At 45.8% G+C, this 27,654-nt stretch overlaps 1 protein-coding gene across 1 annotated transcript; it reads left to right on the top strand.

Moving 5' to 3' along the window:
* Positions 1 to 20,327, top strand: LOC112107417 (peroxiredoxin-6). The gene is made up of 5 exons (XM_026656211.2): positions 1 to 167; positions 8,701 to 8,857; positions 16,123 to 16,269; positions 17,237 to 17,383; positions 19,884 to 20,327. Exons 1-5 carry the CDS (start codon positions 76 to 78, stop codon positions 20,010 to 20,012), a joined length of 672 nt encoding a protein of 223 aa, XP_026511996.1. The 5' UTR covers positions 1 to 75; the 3' UTR covers positions 20,013 to 20,327.
* The last annotated feature ends 7,327 nt before the right edge of the window (positions 20,328 to 27,654 follow it).

The following is a 27,654-nucleotide window of genomic DNA, read 5'->3' as shown; positions in this document are numbered from 1 at the left end:
CCCCCTGCGGAGGTTGTATCAGTCGCTGTCGCCGCCGTTCCGGCACGTCGCCCGCGAGAAGTCAGGCCGTTAGCCATGCCGGGACTGCTGCTGGGGGACGAGGCCCCCAACTTCGAGGCGGACACCACGCACGGCCGCATCCGCTTCCACGATTTCCTAGGAGACTCGTGAGTAGCGCAGGCTGGGGGACCCCGGGCTCCTGCCCGCCCGCGGGCCCGGGGTAGGGGATAGGGACCCCCCCACCGTCCCGGGTTGGGGGGCGGAGCTCGGGATCTGCGGGGGAGGGCTGGGTTGCCAGCTCTTGCGGGGGCGGCTGGCTTCTCTTCTTTCTCTCAGAGGGCTATAGGCGTGGGGGCTTCTCTTCTCTCTCTGGGTGGAGCTATAGGGTTAAGGGGCCTGGGGGATTCCTCTTTCCTTCTCTCTGGGGGGGCTATAGGGCTAGGAAATGAGGGGGGAGAAGTGGCTGGGTTCTTTTCCTCAATGGAGGGTAGGGGATAATGGCTGACAGTGGGGTTAGCTGGAGGGCTGGGTTTTGTCCTCTGCACAAATGATATCAGGCACATTAAGAAACTTGGAATAATTGTATTCCTGACTCCACATCCCCCAAACCTGTTCTCTCTTTGCCCAGCTCTCTCCCTCTCCCCCCGCCCCATACATTCCTCACGCTGTTGTCTCCCCACACCCACACACATGCCTTGCCTACACCAGAAAGGGGAGTATGCCAGTATAGCTTATACTAGTGTCCCTGTGTCTACAGTTGGGCTATTGCTGGCATAACCTTTAAAGTATCAACCAAAATTCCACATGCCTTGGGCCCAGTTCTGTTCTTGCTTATACCAGTGTTGATCTAGAACAGGGATGGGCAAACTTGTTGGCCCAAGGGCCACATCTGGGTAGGGAAATTGCATGCAGGGCCATGAAAGTAGGGCTGGGGCAGGAGGTGAGAGGGGGTGTGGTGTGCAGGAAGGGGCTCAGGGCAAGGGGTTGGGGTGCAGGGTTTACGAAGGGGCTCAGGGCAGGGGGTTAGGGTGCAGGGGGGCTCAGGGCAGGGGCTTGGGGTGCAGAGTGTGGGAGGGAGCTCAGGGCAGGGAGTTGAGGTGCAGGAGGGGGCTCAAGGTTGGGGTGCAGGAGGGGTGTGGCAGGGGGATGGGGTGTGGGCTCTGGCCTGGCGCTGCTTACCTTGAGCAGCTCCAGGGTGGCAGCGCCGTGCTGTGGGACCAAGGCAGGCTCCCTGCCTGCCCTGGTCCTGTGCTGCTCTCAGAAGCAGCTGGCACAACATCCCTGCGGCCCCTGGGGGTGGGGGGGCAGAGGGCTCCGCGCACTGCCCTCACCTGCGGGTACTTCCCCCAAAGCTCCCATGGGCCACGGTCCCCCGTTCCCGGCCAATGGGGGCAGTGCCTGCAGACGAGGGCAGCATGTGGAGCCCTCTGCCCCTCCACTCCCCTAGGTGCCGCGGGAACGTGGTGCTAACCGCTTCCGGGAGTGGCGCGGGGCCAGGGCAGGCAGGGAGCCTGCCTTAGCCCCATGGCGCCACAGGGGTGGCAATCCTACGGACCAGATCCCCGGACCGTGGTTTGCCCACCCCGATCTAGAATAACTGATTCAGTGGTGTCATTCCAGATTTAAAGAAGGGTCACTGAGAGCAACATTTGACTCATGACCTGGCTTTTCATTCTATTTCTGTATAGGCTTTTCTCCTTGAGTTCATGGTGTAGGTAAATTTGTTGCACTCCAGTGTCACAAATGAGTCTGATTCTCCTCTATAACTGTTACATTGAACAACTCAGAGCCATGTTGGGTTTTTCTTCATGTTTCACTTGAAGTCAATGGGAATCTTACCATTTAGTTTAATGGGGCAGGGTTTCACCCCAGTTTTTGGAGTGATGCTCTGACTTCACCACTTCTTTTGGAGATAAGCTACATACATTAAATAGGTGAGCAGCAGTGCAGAGATTCTGAGACTAGCAGCTTCAGTCCTGCCTCTTACTATTCCGTACCTGAGTTTGTCCATTGGGGTAAATGAGGCTTAGTTCATTAATGCTTGCACAGTGCTTTGTGACACTCTGGGACCCTGAATGTTGTATTTGTAGTGTGGGCAGATCCACAGACTTCATATCATCATGGGTAAAGTTTGTGACTTCTGGTCACAGTTGTCCCTATGCCCTTTAAATGCAACTGCAATATGTAATATATTTTCTGACAGAACTCAGAATTTAGAAAAAACTGCCATTTTCAGTTTCTGGTCCTCCTGCTGTAGCATAAGGCAGTTCTAGCGAGGTTTTGATTTCCAATCACTACAGCAGAATGTTTAAAGTAAAACAAAATTTTTCAATGAAGCTTTTAACTTTCTAAAGGCACTTCTATTAGTTTCTATAAAATTTCTTACAAATTTTAAAATGTTGGGACTAAGCTGTCTGGCCATCCCTTGAAGTTTGAAATAGTTATTTCCATAGTAAGACAGGCCAGTATTTTGTTTTTTCACAATCGACAGCTCAATGCATAATGTACCTTCCTGGTGAAGTCTGCATAGGATCTAGACCAGAGGTGGGCAAACTACAGCCCGCGGGACTGTCCTGCCCGGCTCTTGAGCTCCCAGCTAGGGAGGCTAGCCCCCGGCCCTTCCCCTGCTGTCCGCCCTCCCCCGCAGCCACACTGCTGTGCAGGCAGCGCTCTGGGCGGCAGAGTGGTGTGCTCCTTCAGAGCAGAGCGGCAGCATGTCTAGCTCCGGCCAGGGGACGCGGCTGCCAGACATACTGCTCTGAGCGGCATGATAAGGGGGCTGGGGGGGTTGGATAAGGGGCGGGGGGTCCCGGAGGGCAGTCAGGGGAGCAGGGGGCAGTTGGATGGGGCAGGGAAAGGGGGGGTTGCATAAGTGTGGGAGTCCCGGGGAATCTGGTGGGGGTGTGGATAGGGGTCGGGGCAGTCAGGAATTGGATAGGGGGTGGGGTCCTGGGGGGCGGTTAGGGGACAAGGAGCAGGGGGGGTTGGATAGGTCGACAGTTCTGAGGGGGGCAGTCAGGGGGCGGGAAGTCGGAGGGGGCAGATAGGGGTGGGAGCCAGGCTGTTTGGGGAGGCACAGCCTTCCCTACCCGGCCCTCCATACAGTTTTGCAACCCCAATGTGGCCCTCGGGCCAAAAAGTTTGCCCACCCCTGATCTAGACTGTCTGTTGCTCACCAATGCAACACAGCAAGTACAGTAGTTAAAAGGGGACTGAGGATTTAGATAACAACAGTTACTATTCAGTCTAAAGATCATGCATCTTCTGTAACACTAATAGGGAGCATGCCGTAGTGTGAAATACAAAGTGCTCAGCCCACATTGTCAGAATATGTGTTATCAGGCCAGTCGCTCAGTACCCGAGGATAACACTTACTAGTATGAACCAGAATGGGATTTGGAAAGAACAGGATCCCATTTAGGCTTTGAAACAGCTGAGTCATTTCTGACCTTGTGTAAACAAGCTCTAATATTTCATGTCAGATTACTCATTAAATAACAAAAAAGGCAAACAGATCAGACAGTGGAACTTGGAAACAAATCTGCATTTTTATACCCTATTTCCCCAAGGGGGAAGTATAAAAGAATATTAACTTTCACGCTATGTATAGAACAATCTCAGCCCCCAAAGCAATGTGACTGAAATAAAAAAAAGCTGCTGTGCCAGTTTGTTCAATATCCATTGTCCAATGTTTGCTCATCTGAAATTATAGTAACAGTCATTTCAAATGCGTTGTATAGGTCTGGGATGACAGCAGTTTCCTCGTAGGGCATTAAAAGGCAGTAATTTTCTAAGATAATCTGGTGGCATGAAATTAAGGAAAATTTAAGAGTACGTAGAGGATGTATGCTGCTGGAGGCAGTTCACATGGTGCTGGCTGTCAGGTGCACTGAATGGGGGAATAGAAGGAAACGTGTTAGATTTGGTAGTGAAGGAAGTAAGGATAGTAAAAAGCTGAAATCGCCATGCTGGGGCAGTGCCACCATTATGTGACTTGATTTGAGCTGGAGAAGCCACTGTGATCATGAGTGTCACTGGACTGCTGCTGGGCCCTTAGTGGAGTCTGATGGCAGCACAAAACTCAGCCCTGCAGAAGGGGATGGTTTTGAAATGGTCTGTGTTCATGTATGCCATGAGGAAACAGTCTGTCACCATAGTGCCCAAAGCTTGCCACCTGAGGGCCAAATATATTACTTCAAAAGGGCAGCAGACAGCCAAGGGGAGGGACAGGATTATGGGAATGCTCCTGGCACTGCTCCTGCACCCATTTCCCTCAGGTAGCAGCAGGACTGATGATGCAGAGGCCTCAGGGCACAGCTAAGGGTATTTGCTTTCCATTCATAATCAAACACATGTTCTGCTTATCACAGTTGCCCTACAGGGTCACAGACTAGGCACCACTGCTCTAGCACTCATAGCAGGATACTGGGAATCAAACTGGGTTCTCTTCTATCGTACCCTTCCTGTGACTTGACTTCCCAGAGCCTCAGTTTCCTTATCTGTGACGTGGGTGCTCCCTCTTAGCGATATGATCTCAGTTCATTATTGTATTTGCAGTATTTTGGCCTAGTCTACACTAGAATATTAGGTTGGTTTAACTACATTGGTCAACGGTGTGAGAAATCTACACCCCTGAGCGGTGGTGTTACACCGACCGAAATCCCCAGGTAAACAGCACTAGGTTGTTGAAAGAATTCTTCTGTTGACCTAGCTACTGCCTCTTGGGGAGGTGAATTACCTACGTCTACGGAGGTAGTGTCTACACTGAAGTGCTACAGCAGCACAGCTGTATTCATGTAGCATTTCAAGTGTAGACAAGCCCTTTGAGATCCTTGCATGGAAGGCATCGTTGAGGTGCAAAGTTTTCTGTAAACTTGGGTTGCAGTTTTTATGCCAAGATTAGCAACGGTGGAGTGAATTGATTCCATTCCAAGCCCAATCTATAAATTATACTTATCTTAGCAATGCTTAGTATATTTCAAAGCACTCTACAAGGGAGGGATAAGACCATTCTCCCATGTTATAGGTAGGTGGTGCTGGTGGAAATGAAGCACACAAAGCTTATCTAAGTAGTGGGGGAGGTTAATTTAAAAAAATCCAGATCCGTCTGGGACTAGGGTTCATATTTACATATCAGAATCATTTACCTGGCCTTTGTCTGAACTTGGGGATGGAACAGACTGAGGTTTGCTGTGGCAGCAGAAGTAGTAAGTATACTGGCCTCGTTTGGCTGTTTAGGATGGTGACTTTTGGATGCAGTTGAATCTGAAAATCCCTCTATTTTAAAAAAAAATAGTTATTGAGGGTCAAGACACTGGCCAGGAGCCCCAGCTTGTCTGTGTCTGTGCCAGAGAAGGGAATGTCCATAAAATCAGATTCCTATAAGTGCACCACTCTTCAAAATCCATTGCTAGGTTTCTAGGCTCAGTCATGGGTTTTCATAATCCTCAGCCTGTTACCCTCTGTACACCCAGTTCAGCATTTGACCTTTGCAAGTATCTGTACTGAACTACAAACTATTTGAGCGTAGTTCATTCTGCACCACTCAGTCTGCTAAATAAGCAAAGGAAGTAGGGCTGTCGATTAATTGCAGTTAACTCACACGATTAACTCAAAAATTAATTTGGCTGTTTTTCTACATTTTCATGTATATTGTATTCTGTTATATACATTTTGATTTCAATTCCATTTTTATTATAAATATTTGCACTGTAAAATGATAAACAAGAAATAATATTTTTCAGTTCACCTCATACAGGTACTGTAGTGCAATCTTTGTCATGAAAGTGCAACTTACAAATGTAGATTATTTTTGTTACATAAAAACTCAAAAACAAAACAATGTTAAACTTCAGAGCCTACAAGTCGACTCAGTCTTACTTCTTGTTCAGACAATTGCTAAGATAAACAAGTTTGTTTACATTTACAGAAGATAATGCTGCCCCTCTTCTTATTTACAGTGTCACCAGAAAGTGAGAACAGGCATTTGAATGGCACTTTTGTAGCTGGCATTGCAAGATATTTACGTGCCAGATAGGCTAAACATTTGTATACCCTTTCATGCTTCGGCCACCATTCCAGAGGACATGCTTCCATGCTGATGATGCTCATTAAAAAAATGCATTAATTAAATTTTGTAACACAATTCTCCCCCAAGGAGTTCAATGTCCTCTGTGCTGTGTTTTACCTGCATTCTACCATATATTTCATGTTATAGCAGTCTCGGATGATGACCCAGCACATGTTGTTCATTTTAAGAACGCTTTCACTGCAGATTTGACAAAACACAAAGAAAGTAGCAATGTGAAATTTCTAAAGATAGCTACAGCACTCAACCCAAGATTTAAGAATCTGAGAGGGACGAGGTGTGGAACATGCTTTCGGAAGTCTTAAAAGAGAAACACTCTGATGCGGAAACTACAGAACCCAAACCACCAAAAAAGAAAATCAACCTTCTGCTGGTGGCATCTGACTCATGATGATGAAAATGAACATGCGTCAGTCAGCATTGCTCTGGATCGTTATTTAGCAGAACCCCTCATCTGCATGGACGCATGTCCCCTGGAATGGTGGTTGAAGCATTAAGGGTCATATGAATCTTTAGCGCATCTGGCACGTAAACATCTTGCAACGCCGGCTACAACAGTACCATGACTACACCTATTCTCACTTTCAAGTGACGTAAATAAGACGCGGGCAGCATTATCTCCTGCAAATGTAAACAAACTTGTTTGTCTGAGTGATTGGCTGAAAAAGAAGTAGGACTGAGTGGACTTGTAGGCTCTAAAATTTTACATTGTTTGAGTGCAGTTTTTTGTACATAATTCTACATTTGTAAGTTGCACTTTCATGATAAAGTTATTGCACTACAGTACTCATATTAGGTGAATTGAAAAATACTATTTTTTTTACAGTGCAAATACTTTTAATCAAAAATAAATATAAAGTGAGCACTGTACACTTTGCATTCTGTGTTGTAATTGAAATCAACATATTTGAAAATGTAGAAAACATCCAAAAATAGTGATAGAGGGTATTCTATGATTAACAGTGTGATTAATCATGAGACAGCCCTAAAAGGAAGTGCAATTGGGAGTTACTTCCAATTTTATGTTGCTCCCCATGGTGTATTTTGAAAATTGACAAGTCTATAGTAGCCAAACTTGGCAGATTTTCTGCCTTATCTCTACTCAACAGTTTGAGTTTTTATATTTCAGTGATGTTACAAGTTAGCTGCGTAGTTTTCACCAGATAATATACTGTAATAAAAAGGTGCCAACCCATTAACAACCATGTTAAATACACTAATTCAGATCTACATGAGCTAAATTGTAACTTGTTTTGTCCCTGGGTAAACACTGTTGTTGCAGATCAAATAAGATGGAGGCTGCACAGGCTAGTGTGGACTAATATGTTTCATGTTACTGTGGGTCAAGTAAAAAAAAATGCTGTGTGGCAAGTACAGTACATATTTTGGGTCAGGATTTTTCTGAGATATACTTGGTGTTGGGATTACTAATGAGCTCACGGCGTGAGCTCCTGTCACTTTTAGCTGTTATTGAGATACCAGTTACCTAGCTAAAAGTGTTCTAAGAAATGTTCACATCTTCATTTTTAAGTATTGAGTCATACTTATAGAAATTTCTTCATCTGTGAAGACTCTTTGTAATCGTGCTTATGTGGGCTGTTTCCCCATTTTTTTTAAACGGTCCTTCCCCAGCTCATCAATGGGGAGGTGATGTGGCCTGCTGGATAGAGCACTGGACTGTGATGCAGGAGATCCCCACTCCCCTCCAACTCTGCCACTGACCTGATATGACTTGCCCATGCTCACCTGTCCCCTCTGCATGCCTCAGTTTACCCATCTATAAAAGAGGTTCAGGAATACTGACCACCTTTATAAAGCACTTGAATATCTACTGATAAAAAGCACTATATAAGAGCTAGGTATTATTTATCACACCAGAACCTAGAGCTATCACAGCACATCAGCTGCTAACTACTAATATTCTGAGGTTCAATATAACAAACCAGGCCAGGACAAGACCCATCACCTTATTTTGAAGGGGTGTCCCCATCAAGAGGTGATTGCCTAGATGAAAACTGCATATAAGGTGGTAATTGGGGTTGTAAAATATCAGTGACCCTTTCAGGATGTTAATTCATGTGACTTAGTAGCAGAGTCTTGTTCCAGTGGCACTAAAAAGTGCTAGTGTGTACTGTATACATTGGCATTAACTCTATGGTGATTCTACTTGACAAAGAAATGCAGCAATATTTGTCCTGGAGGATGGGAGCGGAGGTGGCAGCCACTGGAGACAAATCACTTTAAAGTTTTTTAGTTACTGTATTATCTTTTGATACGGTGACATGTGAACTGTGGGCATCATTAAGGTAATGTGGAGAGGCACAACAGGGCGATGAGAATGAATAGTGAGGATTGGGGAGAAGAGTTCTAAAAGCCTGAAGGCTCATTCTGCAAGATTTGTTTCACCTCAGCCTCTTACAATGACAGAGACACAAGGAGGATCTCTTAAAGGAATTCCTTGCTCACTTGATGAGATGAACAGTGCATTTAATTCCTGAGGCTAGCAAGCTTAAAATACCATCTGCAGCTGGGTATTTCTCTGTGTGTCTAACAGATTCCTAATCAGAATCTGGGCTCATTCTGTTGTTGTCTTCCATTCTGTTCCCTTTCAGATGGGGCATCCTCTTCTCTCATCCCCGTGACTTCACTCCAGTCTGCACCACTGAGCTGGGTCGAGCAGCAAAGCTGGCCCCTGAGTTCAGAAAGCGCAATGTTAAAATGATAGCCCTCTCTATTGATGATGTCAGTGACCATCTCGCCTGGAGTAAGGTATGCTGGGGGTGAAGAGGTGGCAGCAGGGAACTCTGTGAGGGAGCCCCGAATAACTGCCTGTATTATTAGCATGCAGAAGGGTTGGTCTTGCTTTGTAACATAAGCACACTAATGGAATAAAGCCATTGACTGACAGACATACTCTCGTTCGCCAATACATATGGTAGGTGTAGTATACACCACATTAATAGGTATGTGTACACAATACAATAAATGTGGCTAAATTCGGTCTCTTGAACATTTTTAAGAACAAACTGTCAGTGTAGTTAAACAATTGGCCAGGCTACACCTTTTCATCACTACTCTACCTCCACCCCAGGTTCTGGGTCTCAGAAATCTTTGCTGCTTGTAGTTTTTTTTTTGGTTTTGACTCTCTCCCACACCTGATCAGTGGGCTCAGTATTTTGATCTGAGTGCAGATATTTGTAATTTTATTAGAGGATATGACTCGGCTGGCTCAGCTCTGCCCTGTCTATCCCTCACCTTTTCTTTTCGTTCTTCAAGTGGTTGATTGTCAAACTTTGAAGCCAAGGCTCTGCCTCCACCATATGGAAATGAGTCTGGAGTATGGCTTTATATTAGTCACTTCCTTAATGCTGCCTTAATCAGTCTTGGCATAGTCCAGTGTTCATGGCATCCTAATCATTCTTACGGCATAAAATTACTTCAAACTAGGAGTCAGACAGGAGGGAGTTTCCTAATGTATATGGGAACCAAATAATGCCCTCAGAGAACAGTCAGCAATCACTGAGACCTGCGGGATAGACTGAGAAAAGGGTCGTGGTTGATAACCACCTGAACGTGCACTCCCAGTGTGGTGCCTGGTCAAGAGAGCTGACATTATCCTTAGCTGTGCAAGTTGGAAAATGAGTGTGAGTAGGGATGTGGTATTAAGTCTGTATTGGACTATAGTGAGACCATTACTGGAATATTGTGCACAGTGCTAGTATCAACACTTCAAAAAAGATGTGGAAATATTGGACAGGGTTTAGAAAAGAGCCACGAGGGATTTCAGGTCTGGAAAACGTGCTTTTTAATGAGCTTTGAAGTTCAGTCTACTTAGCTTATCAAAGAGAAGACTAAAGGTGCTTTGGTCATCTTCTGGAAGTCCCTACAAGAAGAGAAGGTTTATGTAAGAGAGGACTCTAATCCACAAGACAAGGCAGAACACGATTCTGTATCTGGAAGTGGGAAGCCAGACAAGTTCAGACTAGAAATAAAGTGCAAATGTTTGAGTGAGGCTAGTGAACTATTGGAACAATTTACCGAGGGATGTGGTAGCTTCTGTATCACTTAAAGTCTTAAATCAAGATTGGATGTCTCCTTTCTGAGAGATCTGTTCTAGTTCAATCAGAAGTTACATGCCTGAGGCAGGAATTACTATGTGAAAGTCTATGGCCTGTTATGCAGGAGGGTCAGACTAAGATCATAATCCTTGCCTTAAAATCTATGAATAACTTCTCCTCTGAGCTCTTGTGAATGCATTTCAATCCTGACTTGCAATAACCCCAGCTGTTCCAGTCCTCTGTCCCCACAGAGTTCTACCAATACAACTGAATATTGGGCTCCAGCAATTACTGCTGTTCTATTCATGGGTGGCTCTAGCAAACATTGCCAATTGTCATGAGCTGGGAGATAGTCTCACTGTTGAAGTGCTCTATAGACGTACAGCATTATAGAAAACTTTGAAATGTCTGTTTAATGTGCACAAGTTTCCACTGGAAACTAGAGATTAGGCCTCAAAATGGTTCCTAAAAGGAAAATGAACTAGGATTTGAATCCGACTGCTCAGTCTCCGCATCCTGGTAGGGATGGTGTGAATCATAAACAGCAGCTGACTCTGACAATGGCATGACACCTTCACCAGTTAGTTAATATGAGTTTGAGAGTACAGGGTCACACTGGGACTGTGAGCTTTTGAAGTAAGTTGAAGAGAATCCTGCTGCAGTATTAGAGAGGGAGAGATGATAAAACACCACTGGGGTGCTCCAGTGGGTTACAGCTCTTTATCAGCATCTAACTTACAAAGTATGGAAGGCTGTTCTTACCAGAAGCAAAGACAACTGATTGATTGTTTTGGAATCCTCTTTGTACATTTGATACTGGAGACAATCCACATGTCTATGTCCCTCTAGTCATTAAACTGTTGAAATGCCAGGATAGATCCCAGGAGAACTAGAGAAGTGATTAGGGTAATGCTGGAGACCCAGAGCACTGAACTGGGATGATCACAATTAAACTCTTCTGTAAGCAACAAGCCAGGAGCAAAGCCCCAAGAGACTCCTGCTCAGTTGTTGAACACAGCAGAGAGCTTTAATGGCAAGAGATAGCAAACCCTGATGTGCACATGCAAGCTGGTCATTGTCCATCTGGACAAAGGCAGTCTGCATGAAATCCTAGACTGAGGCCTATGAAGTAAGGATTGTCCTTTAAATTGCAGCTTCTTTCATAACTGGATCAAACAAAAAGGGGATTAGAGAAGGAGCATAACTTTGCTAAAGAGTCAGTTTTCTCAATCTGTGCCACTGTTGTCCAGCAAACTTCTCTTTGGATTAACCATAGACGTGTCGGGCTGGATGGGACCTCAAGAAGTCATTTATTCCAGCCCCCCTGCACTAAGGCAGGACTGAGTAAACCTAGACACTCCCTGACAGGTGTTTGTCCAACCTGTTCTTAAGAACCTCCATCGATGGGGATTCCACAACCTCCCTTGGTAACCTGTTCCAAAACTGAGTTATCCTTAGAGTTAGGAAGTGTTTCCTGATATCTGACCGAAATCTCCCTTGCTGCAGATTAAGCCCATTACTGCTTGTCCTACCTTCAGTGGATTTGGAGGACAATTGCTCACCAGCCAGCCACCTGGGAAAGAATTCTCCGTAGTAACTCAGAGCTCTCCCCATCTAGTGTCCATCACCAGCCGTTGGGGATATTTGCTACTAGCAGCTGCAGATGGGCCACATGCCATTGTAGACTGTGTCAACCAGGTGACTTGATAACCACCTGAACGTGCACTCCCAATGTGGTGCCTGGTCAAGAAAGCTGACATTATCCTTAGCTGTGCAAGTTGGAAAAAGAGTGTGAGTAGGGATGTGGTATTAAGTCTGTATTGGACTATAGTGAGACCATTACTGGAATATTGTGCACAGTGCAATACTTCAAAAAAAGATGTGGAAATATTGGACAGGGTTTAGAAAAGAGCCTCGAGGGATTTCAGGTCTGGAAAACTTGCTTTTTAATGAGCTTTGAAGTTCAATCTACTTAGCTTATCAAAGAGAAGACTAAAGGTTTTCTGCCCCCACTGCTTCCCTTGGAAGGCTCTTCTAGAACTTCCCTTCTCTGATGGTTAGAAACCTTTGTTTGATTCAAGCCTTTAACTTTTTGAAAGACCGTTTATGTCCATCTGTTCTTGTGTCCACATTGGGGCTTAACTTAAATAACTCCTCTCCCTCCCTGGTATTTATCCCTCTGATGTATTTATACAGAGCAATCGTATCTCCCCTCACCCTTTGTTTGGTTAGGCTGAACAAGCCAAGCTCTTTGAGTCTCCACTCACAGGGTAGGTTTTCCATTCCTCAGATCATGTTAGTAGTACTTCTCTGCACCTGTTCAAGTTTGAATTCATCTTTCTTAAACGTAGGAGACCAGAACTACACACAGTATTCCAGATGAGGTCTTAACAGTGCTTTGTATAATGATACTAACATTTCCCTGTCTCTAGTGGAAATAGCTCGCCTGATGCATCCTAGGACTGCATTAGCCTTTTTTATAGCCGCATCACATTGTTGATCACAGGATGACTGTAAGCTGCCAAATACATCCAGGTCTGTTTACAAAGACTAACTTCTTCTAACACCTGGAGGCTCATACAGCCCTTAGTGTGGATTCAGAAAGCTAGCATGTTGGCTGCTTTCGTATTCTGAGCTCTGACTTGCTAGAGATCATAAGGAAATCTTGTGACCTGCTTGTATCTTAATCTGTTGGAGCCCTGTGACAGGCAGGAACCTCACTGAAATGTCATGGGTATAAATCACAAATCCCATTCAGTAGATGCACGCCAGTGGTGGAGTTCAAAGAGCCAGCCATGGGCTGTGGCATACATCACTGCCTCAGCCTAGAAAACAGCTCAGTCATTCCTCATGAGTTTATCTGAAAGGGTTTGGCTGGAGATTAGCCCTGAGCAGAGACCGTGCGCTCACCCTCTATGAAACTGGTGTTAGTGTAGACCACCTACTTCACCAATAGCTCTCAAGCTGTGGAGTGTTGGGCAAACATACATATTTCATACCTGGGGAAACTGAAGCCCAGAGAGGTTAAGTGACTTGTGTGAGACCTGGGAGTAGAGCCCAGGTCTCAGACTCCCAATGCTGTGCCCTGCATCACCTCCTGAAGTTTCCAGAAAGGCGGTGTGGGCTCCTGGGTTGCACTCTCGCCTCCTGCCTGGCTATCAAAACGGATCTTACATCCAACAAGCAAGTCAGCTGGGTTAGTCACCTTGGTGCTCCGATCATCTCCATCGATATGCAGCAGGAGGAGTTCAGGGTAAATTGAAACTGAGCCTATGCAGACCTTTTAGGTAAGGACCACTGAACAGTTGTTGTGGGTGCAGTAAAACAGAAATGTGCCAGGAGTAGAGCTGGGTGAAATCCTTCAGACAAAAAACACAGATTCAGGTCAACAGAAACATTTCACAAATTGGTATTTAATTTGCTGAGTTGTTTCTGTTGGAGGGAAAAGTTGTTGTGTTTTTGTTTGTTTGTTTGTTTTAATTTTAGTTTATATTTAAAAATAAAAACGTCAAACGGAACAGTGCGTGTGAAACAAAATGTTAGATTCTGGTCAAACTTGATTTTTTTAACTTCAATTCATCCAAAAAGCAACTTGTATTTTGTTTTGGGTGAAACCAAAACAGTTCTCCACCTTGTTGGGCCACCAAACCAAAAAAACCCAAACCCAATTATTCACACAGCTCTAGCAAGGAGGCTGGAGGGGAGATAGACTATTTCAGCCCCCAAAAGCTCACAGCTTAGTTCTATACAAGATATAAATAGTAGTAACAAGACATCTGTCTAATCGTAAGCACCCTGGCGGGCCGGGCTGGTTTGTTTACCTGCCGCATCCACAGGTTCGGCTGATCGCGGCTCCCACTGGCCGTGGATCGCCACTCCAGGCCAATGGGGGTAGCGGGAAGCGCCGGCCAGCACATCCCTTGGCCGGCGCCACTTCCTGCAGCCCCCATTGACCTGGAGCGGCGAACCGCGGCCAATGGGAGCCACAATTGGCCGAACCTGCGGATGTAGCAGGTAAACAAACTGGCCCGGCCCGCCAGGATGCTTACCCTGGCGGATCGCGTGCCAAAGGTTGCCAATCTCTGGTATAAAATATTGTTGCCATGCTATGGGAATTGTAGAAGTCTTAGAGAGTAGCATAAAGAGACTATACAGAGACTTTTCTTGACACTTTAGGAGTTGAGTGGTAACAACAAACAAATTTAAAGTATCCTTGAGAAATTATCACCACATTAGGTTTATGGCTAACTTTATCTGAGCTCCAGTACAAAAACTCTGCCCCAAATATGGGCTCTTTCAGCACATATTGTAAGTGTGATATTGATTAATATTGCATTGTACTACTTAAAACTAGGGCTGTCAAGCAATTAAAAAGATGAGTCGTGCTGTTAAACAACAGTAGAATACCATTTATTTATTTTTTTAAATTGGATGTTTACTACACTTTCAAATATATTTTCAGTTACAACACAGTGTTCACTTTATATTTAGTTTTGATTAGAAATATTTGCACTGTAAAAAACAAAAACAAATGTTCAATTCACCTCCTTCAAGTACTGTGGTGCAATCTCTTTACTATGAAAGTTGAACTTACAAATGTAGAATTATGTACAAAAAAACCTCTGCATTCAAAAATAAAACAATGTAAAACTTTAGCGCCGACAAGTCCACTCAGTCCTACTTCTTATTCGGCCAATCGCTCAGACAAACCAGGTTGGTTACAATTTGCAGGAGATAATGCTGTCCGCTTCTTGTATACAATGTCACCTGAAAGTGAGAACAGGTGTTTGAGTGGCACTTTTGTAGCTGGCTTTGCAAGGCATTTACGTGCCACATATGCTAAACATTTGTATGCCCCTTCATGCTTCAACCACCATTCCAGAGGACATGCGTCCATGCTGATGACAGATTCTGCTTGATAATGATCCAAAGGAGTGCTGACTGACGCATGTTCATTTTCATCATCTGAGTCAGATGCTAGCAGCAGAAGGTTGATTTTCTTTTTTTGGTGGTTTGGGTTCTGTAGTTTCCGCATCAGAGTGTTGCTCTTTTAAGACTTCTAAAAGCATGCTCCACCCTCTCAGATTTTTGGACAGCACTTCAGATTCTTAAGCCTTCGGTCGAGTGCTGTAGCTATTTTTAGAAATCTCACATTGATACCTTCTTTGCGTTTTGTCAAATCTGCTGTGAAAGTGTTCTTAAAATGAACATGTGCTAGGTCATCATCCAAGACTGCTATAACATGAAATACATGCAGAATGCAGGTAAAACAAAGCAGGAGACATACAAGTCTCCTCCCAAGGAGTACAGTCACAAATTTAATTGACACATTCTTTTTTTTTTTTTTTAAATGAGCATCATCAGCATGGAAGCATGTCTTCTGGAATGGTGGCTGAAGCATGAAGGGGCATTCAAATGTTTAGCATATGTGGCATGTAAATGCCTTGCAATGCCAGCTACAACAGTGCCATTCAAACACCTGTTCTCACTTTCAGGTGACATTGTAAACAAGAAGCAGGCAGCATTATCTCCCATCAGTGTAAACAAACTTGTTTGTCTTAGCGATTGGCAGAATAAGAAGTAGGACTGAGTGGACTTGTAGGTGGTGGCGAGTGATGGGAGAGGGAGCAAATACCTGTAACTGTAAAAGTTAAAGAGAAGTTTTCTCTCTACACTGTAGCCCTGTTCCTCCACACATCTGCCCTCGTCCTCTGCTAATGTCACTCCCAATGGGTAACTACAGCAATGGGACTCAAATTCAAAATCTTGTTTAGAAAAGAATCCCCCATCCCAGAAATCTAAGGTAGCCTGAGCCAAGAATCCTCATTGCCTCTGCCCAGATGTAGCACATTAATCCGTACATTGAAATCCGGAGGGGTTGCTAGTAAAATTGGTTGGCATTCCCCCCCCCCCCCTTCATCTGAGTCTTCAGAAAGCGCTAAGCATGCCTGTGCTTTCTCTCCCCTCCTGCTACAGGACATCAATGCTTACAACGGTGATGAGCCCACAGAGAAGCTCCCCTTTCCCATAATTGCCGATGCAAAGCGGGAACTTTCAATCCAGTTGGGCATGTTGGACCCAGACGAGCGGGACAAGGAGGGCATGCCGCTGACAGCGCGTGTGGTGAGTACAGGCTGCATGTGGGGCACTAGTGTAGACCAGGTGTGGGCATGAATAGGGTTGGACGACACTGTGCCTAAGCCCCTGGTGCCTTGTCTGTACTAGCACACTACCCCGGTGCAGCAGCCTAAATAACTGGTCCATTGCATACTAGTGACTAGAGTAACTGCCTGGCTGGAGAATGGGGCAGATCTTCAAAGCAGTTCAGTGACTCCTGTGCTGCTGAGGTTTGCCAGTGGGGGGTTGGGTGGGTGAGCCCTCTCCTAGCTGTAGCTACCCTCCGTTGGAGCCCAGCCATGATGCTGGTCCGGAGCCAGTTGTAGCTGGGAGGCAGAAGCATGTTAGCTTGCTGATCCTGCACTGCTTTGCCCTGCTGAGAGCATGACGAGATCGGTAACACTCCTTGTCTGGGATCTCAAATGGGCAAGGAGTAGAACTAAACAGTTTTGTGACATTCCTTCTCCCCTCCAGCACTAGTATTAAAAGACTGTTATTGTCCCCTTTCAAGGTAGGGACCCGCAGAGGGAGGCGGCAGTAATGCTCTACACAGTAAAATAAACCACACACCTGAAATATTAGATACTGCATAAGAGCAGATGGCCACTTCCTTTGTATGTGGCTGCATCTTTCCTCTAAAAGAGATGAGACTGTTTTATAATAAACATAGTGCCATCAATGTAAATCGCACTTGTTCTGCCCTAAATGCTTACAGTCTAAAACGGACAGGACCCAGGACTGCCTTTCAGAAGAGAGAGAGCATGGGGATTATGGGTAGGAAGGATGGAGCACTGATTGCTTTGAAGGAGGCAGTGGGGTCGTTGATGGATGAGGGAGACTATCAGTACTAGAATACCAAGCCACATTTCAGTGAGACAACCTGACACTGTTAAATGCTTGTAGCTGATGTAAATTCAGGTTACTCTTCTATTCAGATTCCCAGAGTGTCTCCTTATGTGTCTCTGCTGTTCAGGTGTTTGTTTTCGGCCCAGATAAGAAGCTGAAACTGTCAATCCTCTACCCAGCAACCACTGGCAGAAATTTTGATGAGATCCTAAGAGTAGTGGATTCCCTGCAGCTGACTGCAAAGAACAAGGTTGCTACCCCAGTGGACTGGAAGGTAAATATCTGTAGAGCTACAACCCAGTGCTGTAGGGCAGCTCCGGGTGTAGAGAAGGACAGTTCCTAGAGCCTGTGTGCCCATTCTCAGGACAAGGTGAAGTTAGGTAGTTATCACACAGAGGATGTGCTAAGAGACATGGATCGTGAGAATCCCTGCAATCCTGGGACATGCTAAGAGCACACCATGAGGCTGAGAAGAAGCTGGCTGGGAGAATTCGGACGAGTGTTTCATCGGAATTTGCTGATTTGGCAAAATCAGACTTTTGTTGCAACAGTCCAATTTCATCGACGTTGCAATGGAAACCAGGCATGCAGATTGCCCCAGGGCTGGGACTCCATTCCCTGGGGTGGAAAATTTGAGTTTTAATTCCTAACCAGAGCAAACCAGATCTCAAAATAGCACAATCCTCCATGAAACGGAATTATCTTTCTCCAAACAGCTCTGCTGAGAGGTGTAGTAACAGTGGGAAAATAACGGTAACAACAGCACTGCCCGCATTGCGCTCGTTAAGAGTCACACGTGGCTGGTTTAGAGATAATAAATTACTGTTTCTCCCCCTGTTATCAGTGTGGGCTTTGCAAGGCTAGGGCAGAGTGAGCCGGATTCTGCTCCTGCTTCTGCATGATAAGCAGAATTGTTCTGCCAGTTGCAGAGCCCAGTGCTGCCCTGGTTTCAGAAAAACCTCTCTTGCAAACAAACCATCTGGAATCCTCCAGAGCCCATCACTGTGACACCCCACGAAGGGGTTTTGTCTTTCTTAATCTGAGGAGGGAGACCCATGTTGTCCTAAAGAAGTTGACCATTCTGATGCTTGCTTATGTTATCTGCATCAAAAAGAAGTCTCGTTTGATCCATGGTATCTTATAGACCCATCTAGGTCACTTTACCTAATGGAAAAATCTTCATAGCTTTTCATGATTAAACTAAACCGCTCTCTCCTGACCTGCATAACACTGGGAAGACTCTCTTTTTTTCATCCTAATTATGAAGCACTCTTTAAAACCCAGCTGAGTACCACTATGGGTAACTGCTGCCTTATTAAAGTGAGATCTTCTGGTGCAGGTAAAATCCACTGTCTGGCTGTGGGCATCCTTCTGACTTGTTACCATCTTAATGAACTAGCTAGAGTTCATCACTGGCCTTGGACTCAGGACTGCTTAAGGGTAACAGAGCTGTACTGCTCATGGAGTGTTGCTTTTAGCTTTAATAGAGGCTGACGTCTTAGAACTCTGATCCTCCTGCTTCAGTCCTCACAGCTGCTGTGAAATGCCCTGTAGCTGGGGAGTGTGGTAAAAGTCTCAGTAGACACTGGGTTTGTTACATGGTGTTACAGCATCAGCTAAGCTTCCAAAAAGGACTCATGACTGACTGAGCTTCCACCTCCCGACTCTTCAGCTTTGCATTGGTGATGCAGGTGTTCCCTGTGCATTCATGCAAAGCGCATGTTTTTATACTGCTCCTATTGCTGGGGTGTCCATAAAGGACCAAAGGCAAAAGTTTTCTTTGCTGCTTCTCTGGGCCTGAGGTGTGTGTGGCTTTGTGAAAGTTTTATTTTGAGAAGGGAATTCACAAAAGCTGGGGGACTTAATGGAAATTCTACCCTCTTTGGGGAGATTTAGGTGATGTCTACACAGGCACTCACTGCAGTATAACTTATGTCATTTGGGTGTGAAAAAGTCACCCCCTTGAGCAACATAAGTGACAAGGACCTAAGCACCCGTGTGGGCAGCGCGATGTCTGTGGGAGAGCTTCTCCTGCTAACCCAGCTCCCACGCTCACGGGGGTGGAGTAGTTAAGTCGACAGAGCTCCCTCCCATCCGCTTGGAGAGGTTGCATTAGAGAGCTTACAGTGGCGCAACTGCATCGCTGCAGCTCCACTCTTCTAGCCCAGGGGTCAGCTTCCTCCTTGTGAGCAGATCAGTGGTGATGACCAGGTGAGTTGTATTGTTGCATAGGAACTGATCAGCAAGCCAGTGTAACGTGTTCCCTGGTTGGAAGACAGGTGGCAGGCAAGAGTGTAAAAATGAAGTCCCCCTATTTTCCCTTTACACCCTTCTGTAAGTTACTTATCTGGCTGCACCTACCTCCTTTGCTGCTGCAGTGTTACTTGTCCTGTGCACCAGCTGACTGCCGAATTGGTCCAAGTTACATTACTGATGCCTGTCTCGCACATACCCCATCTCCATTCAAGTCACTGCTGAATATGTCCCAGAGGCTTCATGGCAGCCGGACGTCTTGCTGCACATCTGAATATGGCACAGTGGGCTCAAGAGTAGATTCATTTTCCACTTCTGCCTCGGTGGGGGTAACACCTCTTTTGTAGCTGGTGAAGTTTAACACTGGTGTTGAGGGTGGCATGTGCACATCAGTGTATACAGTGACTAAGGTCTTAATAAAAAAGGGGGGTGGGTGGTTAAAGTCTCGCTTCTTAGCGCAGACACCTTGTAGAGTCCCTCGATTTCTCTGCTTCACTAAAATATTCCCTGTTTCTTACCAGAGTGGAGACCGTGTCATGGTTATTCCCAGCATGCCAGATGACGAGGCCAAAAAGCTGTTTCCTGAAGGAATCTTCACCAAGGAACTCCCGTCGGGCAAGAAGTATCTCCGCTACACCCCGCAGCCTTAGAGCACGTCGCTGCCCCAGAGATACCAGACTGCCGATCATGTGATTTTTAGCAGAGCCGTTCGCCTTGGGGTGGCCTGCGTGGGATGGGGAGCACAGACAGAGGCTGCTCCAGGGAGTAGTTGTCAGAACAGTTAAACTGACAGCTGCTGTGCCTGGTGTTAGCTTCTCAGGGAGCCTTCCTGGGGCTGACTCAGAGTTGATTAGTGTCATGGCAGATGCTGGTTCTGATAAGCCATGTGATCAGCAGCCTTGTATTGTCTGCTTGAAACCAGCTGGGCTGCAGCAGTACAATATGAAATTTTTGATCATTCATTCACTTGGTACTCACCCCACACACCTTTAGTTAGAAAACTGAAATGTGTCTACTCCGTTGGGAACTGCTAAACATGTGGAAGAGAATGATGGATTTGTAATAGTGCTGAATGCTTGTTCTCTTGGGTCTCTCCTGTTTAATATTGGTGCTGGGGCAGGCTGGAAACACTTCAGGCTTCAAAAGGAAGATCCCATCCTACAATGAGATGCACTCCTGCAAGTAATGATTCACAATGTGACAAAGATTATCAAAGTAGCTGCAGCTGGGCTGTGAGAATTGCTGAATAAGCAGCCAAAATTGGATGGGGTGGTAGGTCATGAATTGTCCACGCTGCCATGTGCCTTTAGAACTAAAATTACTCTAACTTGTTAATCAAAAACTTACTTTGATAAGTTTGTTACCAAAGCCGATGCTGCATTAGAGGAGCTGTAGGCTCCTCTGTAGTTACATGGCTTTATTACAAATTTGTATTTTTCATGGGGTTTTTTGCTTAGATAGTTGCCTGATTTTTGCTTTCTTGGAGGGGGGGAATTCAACAAATAAAGCCACATTTACCAGAAGTGTGTGTAGTGTGTTTTATCTCCCCCTTACCTCAGCATTCCAACATGCACCATTAGGCTCAAAATAGATTTGTAACATGGCCTTGCCTGGTGGAGTTGTGCAATGGAGACTTACACAGGTAACCAGAGCTCTGGATTCATGCCAGCATGGTAGTATTTGCCATCCTAATCACTTAGTAAATGAAGCAATTATCTCAAAATACAGGAGACTCAACAAAAGCAACTAATAGGATTATCTTTACACATTGTACCTTTGTACCCTTACTTTCTGAATCTGGCTGAACCCACCCTCTTGTTTGCCCTGGAGAGGTGTTGTATTCCTTTCCATGGAGTATATGAGCCCAAAGAGCCAAAGTTGTTAACATGACCCTGAAGCTGACAAACATTAAAAAGTTTTAAACAGAGGGGACAGGGTTTGGAAACCAGAGACTTTGCCATTCCGCAGGCTAAACAATAGAAACAAATGCTAAAGCCTGGAGAGTCGTTGACTGGGATACACAAGAGAAAAGGAGCTAAAACAAGTCATAAGGCACTTACCTGGGAAAGAGTCTGTAAAACAAAGTTAGGTTTTGGTTATCAAATTCCCATTTAAAGAGAGATGATACCAGGTAGTCTTATTTAATCAGACATCCCTTCTTGAGGGCAGGGGGGGATGGGCTTGTTTTGTTGCTCAGTTGCAAGATGTTAAGAATGGTCACCTTTCCTAATCGACAGAGAGAGAGAGGCAGGGTAGTAAAGATGGAGGAAATACAGCTTTGTTGATGTTCCCAGGGCTTCAGGCAGCAGGTCAGCTACAGCCCCCTCACCCCCCCTTGCCTCTCATATATGGGACCAACACAGCTACAAAGCCACTACCTGCTCCCAAGTGTCCTCTAGGGCGGCCCTAGCAGTATTATGAGGGAGCTATTCCAAGAGCCGGTTGAAACTTTTTCAAGTTATTTCCCCCCAAAAATGAGATTTTTTTTTTTACCATACTTTTTTATGTCAATTTTTGACACCTTTTCCAGTGTTTTAAAAAATGATCCATTTATTACTGATTGAAAATGGGGGTTCCAGCCTGGCCTCTGCTTGCAAGGGGCTGTCAAACCAGCCAGGCTCACCAGGCCATGCAGCATGTTCTAGCCGTGGCCCTGTGTGAGAAGGGGTGGTACAGACCCAGGGACTCCTGCACCAGAGCATCTCCAGCTGCCCTCTTCAGGCCCATGTAAGTCTCCCTTTGTGCCACCAGAGCAGCTTAAAGCTTTTGTGCCAGGATCTGGCCCCAGGTGTCTGACGAAAGGAGATACACACTCATTAAGCATTGTGGCCGTCCCCTACAGCCTGGCTCCCTATCTGCCCTCCCAGGGCAGTCCTGCTGCCAGCGGGCCCAGCCCTCTCTCCCCAAGGACTGGAGTTTGGCCCTTGCTGACCAGGTTAGAGATGGGGCAGGGGCAGGTGGGGGAAGGCTCTTGCTGAGCTGCCTCTCACCTTTAGAGCTGGCCCGGAGCACTTCTATCTCCAGATCGTCAGAGGAAAACAAGAAAACTAAATTAGTTCACCTACAAGACAGAGCCTGAGCCTGCAACTCCCTTGAACTGCCTGGGGGTAGCAAGGTTGGAGCCTCATCAGGGAATAAAGAGAATTGGCCCAAGCTGGATAATAATGAACTTATCTGGTTCTCTTCGTCACTGCCTTAAAAAGGAGGTGAGTGTTTCACCAGTGGGGAAACTGAGACACAGAGCAGGGAAGTGACTTGCCCAAAGTCACCCAGCAGACCAGGGGCAGAGCTGGAACTAGAACGTATGGATTGTGAGGGTTCAGGGCTCTTTCTGCTAGGCCACACTGCCTCCCTTAACCTTATATTGGATCAGCACCACCTAAATTTGAGTATGCCGGCCAGGTAATATTCTGGAAAGCATCGTTCTGGGGGCTCCTTGGGCTTTTCAGAGCTGTATCCCAGAGGCAGCTGCTGCTGTCCTGGCGGTATTACCCATTTATCAGGGGAACAGCTTCAGGTCTCAAACTCCTAAACTGCATTCCCGGCAGTATCCAGGCGATGGCACCAGCGTAGCACAGATGCTGCCTAGGCCAGGTTTAGTTGGGAAGTGGGACTAGATTGCTTTTAAAATTTTAAATTAATTTAAAATTAATAAATTTGTTAGTCTCTAAGGTGCCACAAGTACTCCTGTTATTTTTGCGGATACAGACTAACACGGCTGCTACTCTGAAACCTTTTAAAATTCTGTTGCTTTTACCATGTTCCCCTACTTAGCTAAAAAGCATTTCAGAGTTCCTCCTTTTCCTCTTGCGTATTGCTAACATTTGCCTGTTATGATGTTCCACCTATTTTTAAATGGAGTTTGTATTACAAAAAATAATACAACAATAATTTCTTGGTGTTCATCAGGGTTGGGCCACTTTTTAATCCAACTACAGGATCTGAACTTGAATTCTCTCCATATGCTATGAGATGTAAATCCTTCAGATCTGGCTTTGGTAGATCCATTTCCCAGTTACAGAGAAATAGCTGCAAGACCCTGATCCTTGCTCCAGAGTAGAGAAAGATTTTTGGGGGAAGGGGAACTCAGACCTATTACAAACATTTGGGTGACAGGCCTAGGATACGTAGTTCAAAGCACTGGTCCATAAAGGGTGGACCATTTTGAACCAGTTGATTGTCCTTTTTAGCCAAGCCCTTAATAAAACACAAAGGTTGCTTCAATCCTTTGGGAAAGGCTCCTTTGTAGTGTTTTAAGTTCCTTTCATGCCTCGCTGTGACATTTGCAGCACAGTGAGGAAAACCAACTAACTGGAACATACACAGAATCATAGAACCAGAGGGTTAGAAGGGACCACAAGGGTCATCTAGTCTAACTCTCTGCCAAGATGCAGGATACGTACATGCTTCACTTGAAGCCCATGAGCAGTGAGTCCCATTGACTATGACTGAAAAACTCATGTACTTAAAGCTGCTTGTGTAAATCTGTTTCCGGACTGAAGCCTACAATTTTTACGGTGTGATTTCTTTTCTGGATCAAACTTGAGAGGCACCTTGCCCTTTGAAATCAAGAGACCTATGGCCCAGATTCAAAGCCGGTGTTAGCCACCATACCTTAATGGATTGCAGTGGAGCCTTGCCAATTTACAGCAGCTGAGGATCCAGCCTTTCATATCTGACTGATCTAGGTTTTCTAGGTGACTTTTTCAGTGCAATGCAAGCAAACAGAGACTATGTTAAAATTCCCCAGAATTCAGAGTTATCTGCCCACCGGAAAATTCCAGAGCAAGAGAACTGCTTCAAAACTAGGTGTAGAAGATTTCACATTTATTTTCAAGGGCACCTGCAGTCGGAGAGGATATGTCTTAGTGGGATGAAGCTGGGCTGCTTACAAATTTTTGCTTCCAGTCAATATAAAGTTAAATGGACTGTATATGTGCCATAAAGGAGGGGAGTAGAGGAAAGATAAAGGAGAGTCACTTCTAGTGGCAAAGGGGGCGGGGGAGGATCTTGCTTCTTGGTGTTAAATGGTTAGAGCAGGGGTGGCCAACCTGTGGCTCTGGAGCCACATGCAGCTCTTCAGAAGTTAATATGTGGCTCCTTGTATAGGCACTGACTCCAGGGCTGGAGCTACAGGTGCCAACTTTCCACTGCTCAACCCCTGGCTCTGCCACAGGCCCTGCCCCCACTCCACCCCTTCCCGCCCCCTCCCCTGAGCCTGCAGTGCCCTTGCTCCTCCCCCTCCCCCCCAGAGCCTCCTGCACGCCACGAAATAGCTGATGAGGAGGTGCGGGGAGGGAGGAGGAGGTGCTGATCGGCGGGGCAGCTGGTGGGCGGGAGGCGCTGGGAGCTGATGGGGGGCTGCTGATGTATTACTGTGGCTCTTTGGCAATGTACATTGGTAAATTCTGGCTCCTTCTCTGGCTCAGGTTGGCCACCCCGGGTTAGAGCTTTGAAAGGCCACTAGAGTATAGGGTGACCAGATGTCCTGATTTTATAGGGACGGTCCCGATTTTTGGGTCTTTTTCTTATATAGGCTCCTATTACCCCCCACCCACGTCCTGATTTTTCACATTTGCTGTCTGGTCGCCCTACTAGAGAAATAGCGGCAAAGAAAAAATTAAATCAAAGCATAGTTAGTCAGAGTATTCTCGTGGCTGAATGGTTTGTGGCAGGAACTGAGCCCAAGACCAGGCTAGAAGAACATGCAGGCCCTTTAGCTGGAGAAGTAAAGGGTCATCACTAGGGGCTGCCACGGGGGAAATGGGGAATGCCGGTGGGTTAGGTGTGGGGGAGAGGGAAAAGGTCATTTATTTGTGGTAGGGGGCACTGAGTCTGTGCTGGGGGGTTAATCACATGCCCTGATGTCCCCCGCCATCTGAGACACAGACATTAAGTGTGTTCCCTAGCCACATCAGTGCTAGCAGTGGGATCAGAACCCAAATTCTGTATCCACAATCCCCGGTTCTAAGGCACTGCTCATCCTCCCGCACTCCTGCAGGTTCTCAGAGTTCCACTGGGGGGGAGACCAAAACCTCTGGGTAGGTCCAGCGGGGAGTCTGGCAAGCAGAAGATCAGTCTCAGGGGGTGGTGAGCCAAGCAGGTTCCATGACAGGCCCTTTCTGCTGGCTGAGCTCCCAGTTCCATTCCTCCCCATAGTGGGAACACACCTGCACCATCACTTAAAGGCCCAGTACAGAATAGGTGCCCATTTGAAGTGTATTACTGGCCCCCTGAGAGCCCTTTCATCTGGGAATAGGGCCTGTAAAGTCAACCCTTTGGGCCTAGCTTTGAAATGGAATCTTTAGAGTAGCCCACAAGCTCAGGAAGTTAGCCTAGTCCTGACAGTAGGCATCGCCTAGCACTTACTCAAGTCAAATTCCATCTCCCATCATGCTGCCCAGTCCCTGGCTGCAGAGTTTCTCGCAGTCTGCTCTGGAATTGCACTCCCTTTACCAACTCCTGTTCTAAAACACTGATCAAATCCCATAAAAAGACCATGTTTAGATGGAATACAGTTCAGAGAACACAGCAGTTACATAAAGATAAAAAATGACAGGAGTGCTGCAATTACCACAAAACCACAGCATTACAAACCCAGAACGTTCAGAATTAAGATTACACTTAAAAGAAATCCAAACATGTGAAGGTCTGGAATTTAAAGTCGGGCAGGGAGCAGTTTCAGAATTTGAGATTTTGAAAAATTTATCCATCCCGAATTGGGCCATAAAGTCACCATCTCAAATTTTTGCAAACTGATAAGCCCAAACCAAATTTGGATGGGGGTCAACTGAAACATTTTGTTTTGATAATTTTGAGATGTTTTGGCTTTATTTTGACCTTTTGTGGGGAGGGGGAGGAATGGTTAATTTATACTTAAAGTAACTAAAATTTCAAAATGTGAATGTTTCATATTTTAGTTTGAAAAGTGCTAAACTAGGATAATTTAACATATCTAAGCTTCCACCCTCACTTATCAAATCTAGAGTGCCAATAAAACTGACCTGTTCCTGTGAACTGTTTTGGTTTTGAATAATCTGCATTTTTCTGAAGAAAAAGTGTTTTATCCCAACTAGCTCTACTAGAAATGAAGTTAGGACCCCAATAGTCTTAACTCTGACCTGTAGTGACACCATGCAATAACCATACACTTCTGAGTATGAAAATTACTTCGTTTTTGTCCCAGATTATTAGAGGAAAGACACAAGGGTGTCGCTCATATTCTTCCCACCCCCTCTCCATGTTGTCACCACAAGGTAGGCTTAAAGGTTATTTTGTGCCTGAACTGTTGACCTTTTCTGTCTCCTGGCTGGGGGTTTGTCAGTTAGAGGTGGACAATTATCTCAGAACTGCAGCAATGCAAAACTGTCACAACCACAGCCTAGAACCCCTCATGCCCAAATCCAGAAATTCAGGCCATTCGTCCCAGGGCCATACTGCTTCTTCCCCTCCCCCCTCAGAAAGGAACTGTGAATCACACACCGGGGGGTTATTTCAGAGTGTGCAAGACCTTTGTTTTCACAAGCAACTGGAGTGCTGGGTGGGCACGGCAATGCAGGAACTCAAATTCAAAGCATAAAATATCATGAGACCAGCATGACATTTTGGGGTTTCGTGTGGGTAGCATTGAAAGGTACCTAGAAATCATAGAGGATGCAAATGGAATTTGAAAGACACCTTTCCTTTGCACATCCAAACTGATGTTTGTCAGGAAAAAGAGCCAGCAAACTGCTAAAGCCCTCGTCTACATGCATCTCCCTGCATCAAAAGATCTGACGTCGAACGCCCTTCGATTTCCCATGGAAAGTAATTTGTAAACAGCCACGAGGCATCCTCTCTGAAACTGAACAATGGCCAAAGTGATATACAGAGGTCACACACCCCCAAAGCACAGTCAGCACAAGACGCATGTTCACTGCTCTCTCGCTGAAGAGCGTTTGGGAAGCAGGCATGACATATTAACCAGGAAAGACATGTTTGTATTTGCACTGCAGACAAGTGCTTGGAAGAAATGACAAATACAGCAGATCCATCCATCATCATCGCAATTGAACCAAGCCCCAGGTTACCATCTCACCCACGAGACCAGCCTTCTTTACAGGATGAGCCTCCTCCAAATGAGAGGTTATGTCAAGCAGGGGTAGAGCTAAAGGGCCAGAGAGACACAGATATCTAAGATCTAAGTCTGAGTGGATGGACAAGTAGCTTGGGTTAGCTCTGGTAGAAAAACTAGGTGTGGTAATCCCAGCTGCTTCCTACTAGGAACCAGTCTCCCATTTGTACACAGCTCCC

The sequence above is a fragment of the Terrapene carolina genome, unplaced genomic scaffold (genome assembly GCF_002925995.2).
Source record: "Terrapene carolina triunguis isolate 2854851 unplaced genomic scaffold, T_m_triunguis-2.0 Scaffold212, whole genome shotgun sequence".
Taxonomy (NCBI): Eukaryota; Metazoa; Chordata; order Testudines; family Emydidae; genus Terrapene; species Terrapene triunguis.
The sequence above is the reverse complement of the archived record's forward strand: the minus strand, read 5'-3'. Positions and strand labels throughout refer to the sequence as shown.

Bases quoted from the DNA above. Each gene is read 5' to 3' on its own strand.
- LOC112107417 (XM_026656211.2), top strand. From the start codon at position 76: ATGCCGGGACTGCTGCTGGGGGACGAGGCCCCCAACTTCGAGGCGGAC. The intron at 168-8,700 runs GTGAGTAGCGCA...GTTCCCTTTCAG, and splicing joins CACGATTTCCTAGGAGACTC to ATGGGGCATCCTCTTCTCTC. The intron at 17,384-19,883 runs GTAAATATCTGT...GTTTCTTACCAG, and splicing joins CTACCCCAGTGGACTGGAAG to AGTGGAGACCGTGTCATGGT.